The 9552-nt window shown below is 44.2% G+C and overlaps 1 protein-coding gene across 1 annotated transcript in view; it reads left to right on the forward strand.

The window, feature by feature from the left end:
• The first annotated feature begins 998 nt into the window (after nt 1-998).
• Nucleotides 999-9552, forward strand: part of LOC108535219 (UTP14A small subunit processome component) — a 26014-nt gene continuing 17460 nt past the window's right edge. Inside the window, exons 1-6 of the mRNA XM_017881111.1 lie at nt 999-1295; nt 2412-2487; nt 4142-4212; nt 4748-4812; nt 6798-6940; nt 7539-7694. Coding sequence (XP_017736600.1) covers nt 1270-1295; nt 2412-2487; nt 4142-4212; nt 4748-4812; nt 6798-6940; nt 7539-7694 — 537 coding nt within the window. The 5' untranslated portion in view covers nt 999-1269. The remainder of the gene's footprint in view (nt 1296-2411; nt 2488-4141; nt 4213-4747; nt 4813-6797; nt 6941-7538; nt 7695-9552) is intronic.

The raw sequence follows: 9552 nt of genomic DNA on the forward strand, positions 1-9552 counted from the left end.
GGGAAGGAGGGAAGGAGGGAAGGAGGGAAGGAGGGAAGGAGGGAAGGAGGGAAGGAGGGAGGGAGGGAACAGACAGTTATTAAATACCACACAAAGTTCTGGGAACCCAAAGACTAAGAGGTATCCATTTTACTTAGCAACTTTGGGTGTCGCTGATCTTGCCCAGAGCAATTTCTGTGGAATAATGGGGCATAAGCAAAATGGGAATGGATTAAAAGAATGAAAAGAATGTTCTTGTCTATTATTTTTCTACAATCATCATATATACACACACACACACACACACATATATTAGGCCGGGCCCGGTGGCTCACGCCTGTCATCCCGGCACTTTGCGAGGCCGAGGCGGGCGAATCACTTGAGGCCAGGAGTTCCAGACCAGCCTTGCCAACATAGCAAAACGCCGTCTCTACTAAAAGTGCAAATATTAGCCGAGCATAGTGGCGGGCGCCAGTAATTCTAGCTACTCGGGAGGCTGAGGCAGGAGAATCGCTTGAACCCGGGAGGCAGAGGTTGCAGTGAGCCGAGATCACGCCACTGCACTCCAGGCTGAGCGACACAGCAAGGCTCTGTCTCAAAAATAAATACTTAAAAGTTGATGGGAGAAAAAAAGTTGTTTAAAATAATTTTTTTTAAGTTGATAGGAGGTGAGGAAGCGTAGCTACTGACGGCCCATTCTTGGATAAAATATTTTGACTCAGTAAATGAAGAACAGAGCTGCAATTACAAGCGATCAAAAGAGATTTTTCCTTAAATGGAAGGAAACTTGTTTTGTTCACCATCGGATCTCCGGGGCCTGGCACAATCTGGCCACTTAATGGGCATTCAATAAACCCCCGAGCTGGCTGGTGGCCGGCTTGCAGGACGCTGTCGCACAAGGACGGGAGCTGGAGTCTTTCCTTCTGGATTATGTAGGGACGAATGCAGGCGCGGGCTCAGTTCCTGACAGCGCAGCACCTTCGCCCTAAGCTAACCCACTCTGGGCAGCGTGGAAACCAGGGGCCAGGAGGACAGACACCGGCGAGAGAAATACGGGGTGGGTGGAGAAAGGAAAGCCCCACCTGCTGACAGCCGTTTCATCTCCAGCCTCCCGGTTTTATGCAGGCCCCTCCCTACACGGCTCCTGCTTCTCACACGCCTTGTACGGAACGGAACTGACGTGTACGTCGCGAGCGATTGACGGAAACAGAAATTGCTTTGCGGCCGGCACGGAAATTGCTTTCCTTCGGCTTCCGTTCTTGGTCCATGTGAGAGAAGCTGGCTGCTGAAATGACTGCGAACCGGCTTGCAGAGAGGTGAAGGGCAACGAGGGGAGGGGGGATTCTGGGTCTCGTTGGGGGTCGGGTTCCCCACCTTTTGGGAAATGGGCGCCCCCTTTTAACAGATGGCAGTGGTTCCCCTCAAGAGCTGGCCACTTGTTCCTGTTTTCCGCGATCCAGCCTTTAAAGCCCTTTTAATTTCATTCACTTACTCCGCTCCTCAGCTGTGTAGCCGCATCCTTGTAGGTCCTGATGCTGTTTCTGCCTCCCCAGCTCATTTACTATGTTTCACATTCCTCGTCACGTGACCCCTTTTTCTGCCTCTGCCGCGGCCCGATTTAATCCTCTGCGCAGGCAGTGCAGGCGTTATAAACTCCCCGAATCTTCGAAAGCTTTGCTGACTGAAGTCATCACCACGTTTTGGCTCCTGTGATGTTTTGTGCCTCCCCTCCCCGCCCCCGGAACTAAATGTAGTCCGTTTAGTAATGTTGGCTTTGCAAATACTAATAATATATGCTGTTAAGTAACGGTAAATTTTGTAATTTGTTTGTGGGTACCAGTCTCCTTAGTTAAGAACCTACTTTGCTAAGCAAGCCCCAGGGAAAATGGCTTACTCAGCTGCTTTCGACCTGTTTCTCCATTCCTGGGAACAAGTGATCAAGATGACACTTTTGATCAGGCTGCCTATCAAGGAGTCAAACGTGGAGGATGCTTAGAAATATTAATCGTGAAACTGCCTTGCCTCCAGGGCTAGCAACAGCGTCTTTGGCCATTTTATTCTAGGGTCTGACATTTTTACAGCTTTCCATAGGTCATAGGAAATGTTGTGCCAATCACTGAAAAGTGTTAGCTCTTTTACATGCAGTTTTGAGTCAGGCATCACTCCTGGAGCTGATGCCTGATATCAGTCTAAATTTCACGTCTTGACAAGTTTTCAAAGGCGTTCATGCTGCTTTATATATCTTCTGAGGGATAGGGCTATTCTGTGTTGAAGTTACAATGTTTTCGAGATTGTTTTAATAGATTAGACATTGCTTCAAATAATAATATTTCTCTATTAAATTTCAGCTTTTATTATAATTAAGGGATACCTATGCAGGTTTGTTACATGGGTATATTGTATTCACATTTCTTTGTTGCCTCTTTTAACAGCCTTCTGGCTTTGAGCCAACAGGAAGAACTAGTAGATTTGCCAAAAGACTACCTCTTGAGTGGGAGTGAAGATGAGGTGGGTGACAATTGCTAAACTGCCTTCAAAACTAGGGTAGAGAGCACATTCCTGGAATGGAAAGGTGTGGCAATATTCTATGTATTTGTTCAGGTCTCTCAAATTAATTACAAATGGTTAGTGTTTCATACATAAGTTACTGTATCATATTAAGTGCTATAAGGATTTGGAAACTAAGTTACACTCACTACCCTCAAGTTGCATAAGTATAATTTATAAGACCAACCAAAACAGGCCCAGCTGGTGGCTCACGCCTGTAATCCCAGCACTTTGGGAGGCTAAGGCAGGGAGATAACCTGAGGTCAGGAGTTCAAGACCAGCCTGGCCAACATGGCAAAACCCTGTGTCTACTAAAAATACAAAAATTAGCTGGGCGTGGTGGTGTGTGCCTATAATCCCAGCTACTATTGAACCCAGGAGGTGGAGGTTGCAGTAAGCCAAGATCGCGCCACTGCACTCCAGTCTGGGCAATAGAGCAAGACTCCGTCTCAAAAAAAAGACTGAAACACATGCTCCTCGTGATATGATTTCCCAAGTTTGGATTTCTATAGAGCGTTATTTAATTATCTGACTGAAATATGCATATGTATTTTAAGCTGGATCTCCAACAGATGCTATAAGAATTCCAATTCTTTATTTCCCTTACAAAAAACCACTTTTTTTTCTCTTGGGTCGGGGGCACACGACACATCTATTTTAATAACAAGGAGGGTTTTTTTGGTCTGTTTTTTTCTGCTTGTTGTGTTCTTCCTAGGAAAAGCCAACTTAACTTGGAGGCCGGGTGTGGTGGCTCACACCTGTAATCCCAGCACTTTGGGAGGCCAAGGCGGGTGGATGACTGGAGGCCAGGAGTTCAAGACCAGCCTGGCCAACATGGTGAAACCCAATCTTTACTAAAAATACAAAAATTAGTTGGGTGTAGTGGTGCTCCCCTGTAATCCTAGCTATTCCAGTGGCTGGGGCAAGAGAATCACTTCCAGGAGGTGGAGGTTGCAGTGAGCTGAGATCACACCACTGCACTCCTTCCTGGGCAACAGAGCGAGACTCTGTCTCAAAGAAAAAAAAGCCAACTTGGTAACTGGCTATGACTTACACTATATGTCAGGGTTTCCATGTTAGATCATACTATATATTTTATACAGAAACACCATTTTAAGCCCTTTTTGTCTAGAAGCAAGTTAGGACAGACGCATTTAGTTTGAGCTGGAATGCTTGCACACCAGACCTCTTCCAATTCCCCAGTTCTCTACTGACCAAAAGAACAAGAGATTTGGCCGGGCATGGTGGCTAACGCCTGTAATCCCAACACTTTGGGAGGCCAAGACAGGCAGATCACAAGGTCAGGAGATCGAGACCATCCTGGCTAACACAGTGAAACCCCGTCTCTACTAAAAATAAAAAAAATTAGCCCAGTGTGGTGGCGGGTGCCTGTAGTCCCAGCTACTCAGGAGGCTGAGGCAAGAGAATGGCATGAACCCGGGGGCGGAGCTTGTAGTGAACTGAGATCATGCCACTGCACTCCAGCCTGGACCACAGAGCGAGACTCTGTCTCATAAATAAATAAAGAAAGAATGAGAGATTTTATGTGAGACTCAATTTCCATGTTGTCTTTTCCCTCCCCTCATCCTGATGGTTTTCCTTTTCTGTGTCTTAGGGGGACAATGATGGAGAGAGAGAGCATCAAAAGCTTCTGGAAGCAATCAGTTCCCTTGATGGAAAGAATAGGTAACGTTCCCGTCAGTTAGGGCAGGTTATATAGTTGATTCCGTGAGATTTCTCTGCAGCTAATATTTATCGAGTGCTTCATGTAAAGACCTTAATACCAGTGCCTAGCATATAGTAAGCATTATATAATTGTTAGCTATTATTAGTCTTAGTGCTATTACTGTAAGCATTTGCAGTCTTATTCCACAATGAAAATCTTTTAAAGCATTGAGTAGGCATTACTTAACCCCATTAGAGAAGTAAATTGACTTACCCCCAAGGTCAGCTGGCTAATATGTTATTGGTTCAGGTGTGTTTGAATCTAAGTCCAATATGTTTTCCACTATGCTTACCTTGTAATAAAGAGAAGAGATGAGGGTTAGACAACCAAGTCCAAGTTAGGAACAGATCTCCTTGCTGCATCATGACAAAACCTGACCCTCGAAGAAATACAAGAAACCAAAGCCCTGTATGAAGAGAGAAGTGTTTGTCTCTCCCACCCCTAAGTCCCCATAAAATTTATCCATTCCTATTATATCGTTTTGCCTAATTTCAGGCGGAAATTGGCTGAGAGGTCTGAGGCTAGTCTGAAGGTGTCAGAGTTCAATGTCAGTTCTGAAGGTAAGTTGAACAAAGGAAGATACCCATGCATGAAACTTGTGGAGTTCCAAGGGCATAGTGTTCACCTCACCCCCCAGGAACTGTTTTTGATGTGGTTAATGACTCATACCATAAATACCTGGTTTACATGCTGTAGAAGTGTAGTCAGATGCCCTTCAGTTTCTTCCATCTCTCAAAGAAAGCCTAGAAGGCTGTGGTCAAGGTATCCTACAGAGTTTGATGAGATACTTCTAGGATAGAGGGACATGAATGAAGACAGCTGCCTCTTACTAGCTGCCTCTTAGTAACTTAGTCATAATCCATATTTGTACAATTTCATTTTAATTTCAGTTCTCTTAACAATGCTTTGAGTTAGAAGACAGGCAAATATTCTCTTCAGCCAGAGCTCAGAGAAGTCAAGTTACTTATTCAAGGGCCTTTGCCTAGTACAGTGTTTTTCAACCTTTGCTTTTTTAGTGCTCCCCTGAGAGGAGCCTTTTAAGACATTTTTTTCCTCATTGTATCCCTCCCACTATGCCCCTTCCCCAGGAAATCAAGTCCTAAGGAATAAGAGTTTGTTGGACAGAGTTGAGACTTGGACAGACACAAAACATTGTAATATCTTAAGATTCTTTTCATACTCCCCAAGAAAGAACCAATTTTCGCCCTGGGGTTGGGGGGGTGGTAAAAATTGCCCCTGTTCAGAATACATGCTCTAATAAGTGGCAGCTGTGGGATTTTATCCTAATACTGAGTCTAGATGCCAAATCTTTTTCACCCTGTTCACAACTTAGGCAGCTAGAATGGGTTTTGCATTTGTAGTAATCACTGGTGTAGCCTCCTAGGGCAAATAACAGTGTATTCCAAGCATACTCATTCAGCGGATATTTATTGTGTTTCTACTAGGTAGCAGTATCAGGAAGTGTTGTAGATACCAAGGCTACAGTAGCGAATAAGATGTGAGCTCCTGGGGCTTATATTCTAATAAAGGGAGACAATAAGAGAGGATGATGCAGTAAAGCAACTAAGTGGCTACTTTAGATTGGTTGGTCATGAAAGGCCCCTGAAGAGGCAAAATTGAAGCTGAGATCTGAATGACAAGTCAAGTGAACCATGCAAAGATTGGGGAAAGCATTTCAGGCCAGGGAACAGCTAGCACAAAGGCTCTAAGGTAGAAACATGCACAGCATGTTGAAGAATGGGAAAGAGGACCCTTTGACAAGAGCATGGTGGAGGCTGGGGGGGTGACATGAGGTTAGAGAGGCAGATGGGGATTAGATCTCATAGGACTGTGTCCTTTAGGTAGATGAGATTCAAAGTATAATGGGGAGTCACTGGAGGATTTTCAGCAGCGTCACGACATGCTGTGGTTTATATTTTCAAAAGATCATTTTGGTCTGGATGCAGTGGTTTACACCTGTAATCCCCAGCACTTTGGGAGGCCGAGGTAGGCAGACTGCTTCAGCCCAGCAGTTTGAGGCTTGCCTGGGCAACATGGCACAACCCTATCTCTACAAAAAAAGATGCAAAAAATTAGCCACGCGTGGTGGCACATGCCTGTAGTGCCAGCTACTTGGGAGGCTGAAGTGGGAGGATTGCCTGAGCCTGGGAGGCAGAGATGGCATCACTGCTCCCCAGCCTAAGTGACAGAGTGAAACCCTGTCTCAAAACAAAACAAACAAAAGAAATACCACTTTGGTTGTTTTTATTTTTGGCTGTTATGTGAAGAATGAATTGCAATAGGGCAAGAGTAGAAGCACCAGGAGAAAAGCAAACGAGTTTTGAATAAATATTTTCCCCTATCTTCTACCCCCTAACACGTTTGGGGATGAATGTAGAGTGATAGTGTTGGCATGGCTAGAAATAGGCAATTGAAGTAAGAGAATTATTCCTGCTTCTCTGCACATTTGCCACCTACTGGCATTTTCTACTGAGGCTTCTGCCTACATTATATTGAGATCTTGCCTCACCTCCTGTTCTGACTAGAAAGTTTGACCTTCCTACAGGATCAGGAGAAAAGCTGGTCCTTGCAGATCTGCTTGAGCCTGTTAAAACTTCATCTTCTTTGGCCACTGTGAAAAAGCAACTGAATAGAGTCAAATCAAAGAAGACAGTGGAGTTACCTCTGAACAAAGAAGAGATTGAACGGGTAAGCTACAGAGAAGGTGGTCTATTAAGGGAAAGAAATTGTATTGACAAGGGAAAATAGGGTAATAGAAAGAAGGGAAAGACCTGAAAATGGGAGAAGGGGACCTGTGATTTCCCCACTATGGATAAGATTAAAAATAATGTAGGAGTGCCAGGCGCAGTGGCTCACGTCTGTAATCCCAGCACTTTGGGAGGCCGAGGCAGGCGGATCACCTGAGGTCAAGAGTTCGAGATCAGCCTGGCCAGCATGGTGAAACCCCGTCTCTACTAAAAATACAAAATTAGCCTGGTGTGGTGTCACACGCCTGTAATCCCAGCTACTTGGGAGGCTGAGGCAGGGGAATCGCTTGAACCAGGAGGTGGAGGTTGCAGTGAGCCGAGATCGTACCATTGCTCTCCAGCCTGGGTGACACAAGTGAAACTCCGTCTAAATAATAATAATCTAGGAGAAATTGCAGTCCTGAGAAGCAAGCAGTAACCTCTAGCATCCTGATTCTTTCGTGGGCTAAGAAACGTTGCTTCCTAATTTCTTGTTAGTCCTTTGGGTTTGATGCTTTAATCTTGTGGCTCTTTCCTTTTACATACCTTGTCTGCTTCAGATCCACAGAGAAGTAGCATTCAATAAAACCACACAAGTCCTCTCCAAATGGGACCCTGTCGTCCTGAAGAACCGGCAGGCAGAGCAGCTGGTTTTTCCCCTGGAGAAGGAGGAGCCAGCCATTGCTCCCATTGAACATGTCCTCAGTGGCTGGAAGGTGAGTACAACAAAAGAAACTGAACTTCATTGAAAGGTGAGATTTTATAAGTTGGAGATTTCAGAGCCTGCAATTGATTTGATTGGACATGTTAAGCTAAACCCCAGCATAAGTCATTTTAGTTTAGTGCTCAGAAAGAAGGGATTGCCCATCATCATTGTCAGTCATGTGACTGACATGTCAGTCACAATAGCTCTGTGATCACTTTTTTTTTTTTTCTTGAGACAGGGTCTCGCTCCGTCACCCAGGCTGGAGTGCGGTGGCACGATCTCAGCTCACTGCAACCTCCACCTCCTGGGTTCAAGCGATTCTCCTGCCTCAACCTCCCAAGTAGCTAGGATTACTGGCGTGCACCAACACACCCAGATAAATTTTTTGGGGGATTTTTAGTAGATACAGGGTTTCGCCATGTTGGCCAGGCTGATCTCAAATTCCTGACCTCAAATGATCCGCCCACCTCAGTCTCCCAAAAGTTTTGTGATTACAGGAATGATGAGCCAACGCGCCCGGTCTCTGTCACTTTTCATCTGCTTGTAGTATACAGTACTTGGCTATTTCCATGTTTTTGTGTTAAACCATGTGATTGCCCTTATAGCGGGAACATAATAACGTTTTCTTTCTTTTACTCCAGTTTTTTAAAAGCATTTAAAGCCACATTCTGATCCTAGGGAAATCAGGAACTCGGTAGTATTAATGATGCCTTAGTGAGGATATGTGAACAACAGAAGCCAAAGTTTGCTTTTACAGGAATGAATACCACATTAAAATATGTGTTGCTGGCAATGACTAGAACTTCAGCAGGTAACTTATTATGACTCTGAGCTGCAGGGCAGGGGTTGATGTTTTAGAGCTGGGTTTCCCAAACACTGACCCCTAACAAAGTTTTTGTCTGAAACAAAAGGATAATTGTAAGTATGTTTGTTTGGTGGGTGTAATGTTGCCAGTTCTTTTTTATTATGAGGTTATTCTTTCTATTTTAGTGGTGTTGAAATGTCTTTTCTTCTATGAAATGATGGTGGTAGTAAATGATGGGATTGGGGATGAAATGGTAGTTATGCTCTTGGCAAAATTAGAAGTTGGAAATCCTATGTTGGTCCCTAAAGTCTCGGTTTTTAGTCTGAATAGCTGCTTTAGAACAGCTAGCCTACTTTTCCAATACACCATTGGTATGGAGTCTATAGTCTATAATGGGCTGATGAGTCTTAAATAGATGCCCTCTTTGTGCTTCTCCTCTTTACTTTCCAAAAACCCAAGAATGGTAGCTTCTTAGGCGTTGGGAAGTTGAGCTAATTAAAGCTAATCAAAGTAAATATTGCTTGCCACAATAGCTAGAAATTGAGCGAGTAGTTGCTTATTATGGGGATAAGCTGTTTCTGATGTTTTTGCTGAAGTCACTACCATTCTCTTTCTAGGAGGCTTCCTTTTCTACACGAAAAAGAGATCAGGTTTAAAGTGTGGCTGCAGGATGAAGGGAGACTTTAGATTTTTTTTTTAGAAAAAAAAAATCAGAGGTAATACAATTTGTAGGATTCAAAAATAAAAAAGCATAGAAGATATGTAGTGAAAAGTTTGACTCCACCCTGTGCCCCATCTGATCATTTTTACCCCCATACTCACCACTTGCATAAGTTTGCTGTTGTTGTTGTCTTAGAGTTTTATTTCTATATTCACGTTTACCTTTTTTAAATAAAAAGAATGGTAGCATGCTACTACACACTGTCCTCCACCTTGCTTTTTCCAAACGACAGTGTAATCTTGGAGATAGCAGGAAAATGCCAAGTTTGTTATTAAAAACGAGATGGGGCCGGGCGTGGTGGCTCACGCCTGTAATCCCAGCACTTTGGGAGGCCGAGGCGGG

Source organism: Rhinopithecus bieti, unplaced genomic scaffold (genome assembly GCF_001698545.2).
Source record: "Rhinopithecus bieti isolate Rb0 unplaced genomic scaffold, ASM169854v2 scaffold_13130, whole genome shotgun sequence".
NCBI lineage: Eukaryota > Metazoa > Chordata > Mammalia > Primates > Cercopithecidae > Rhinopithecus > Rhinopithecus bieti.